This window comes from Terrapene carolina, unplaced genomic scaffold, assembly GCF_002925995.2.
Source record: "Terrapene carolina triunguis isolate 2854851 unplaced genomic scaffold, T_m_triunguis-2.0 Scaffold21045, whole genome shotgun sequence".
Classification (NCBI taxonomy): Eukaryota; Metazoa; Chordata; order Testudines; family Emydidae; genus Terrapene; species Terrapene triunguis.
Window position 1 is genome coordinate 1 of NW_020685396.1, and position 557 is coordinate 557.

Genomic DNA, 557 nt, shown 5'->3' on the forward strand with positions numbered 1-557 from the left:
CCCCCCCGGGGAGGTGATCCAGCCGCTGCCCATCCAGCTGCCCAAGAAGAGCAAGCGGTCGATCGACGCCAGCCAGCTGGTGGGCGAGGACGGGGAGGGGATGGCGGCGGACGGGGCCCACGGCCACGCGGGCGGCATGGACGAGATCTTCGGCTCCCTCAACGCCCTCAAGCGGGAGATCGAGCAGATGAAGCACCCGATGGGCACCCAGGACAACCCAGCCCGCACCTGCCAGGACCTGCGGCTCTGCCACCCCGACCTGCCCGACGGTGAGCGCCGGGCCGGGCTCGATGGGAGACGGGGCAGCGCTAGGGACTGTGCTGCAGGGGGCGGGGTGGGGGGCAGCAGGGGGCTCTCCCCGGGCAATCAGGGCTCCCCATGGCCCCAGGGCGGCGCTAGGGGCTGTGCTGCAGGGGGTGGGGGCGGGGGCAGCAGGGGGCTCTGCCCGGGCAGTCAGGGCTCCCCATGGCCCCAGGGCGGCGCTAGGGGCTGTGCTGCAGGGGGTGGGGTGGAGGCAGTGGGGGGCGCTGTCTCCGGGCAGTCAGGGCTCCCCATGG

General features: G+C 74.3%; 1 protein-coding gene across 1 annotated transcript in view; it reads left to right on the forward strand.

Annotated features, from left to right (window-relative positions):
- Window positions 1–4: 4 nt before the first annotated feature.
- LOC112124351 (collagen alpha-1(V) chain-like) overlaps window positions 5–557 on the forward strand; it is a gene marked incomplete at both ends in the record, with an annotated part of 2,468 nt that continues 1,915 nt past the window's right edge. The window contains one exon of the mRNA XM_026661995.2: window positions 5–269. Coding sequence (XP_026517780.2) covers window positions 5–269 — 265 coding nt within the window. The remainder of the gene's footprint in view (window positions 270–557) is intronic.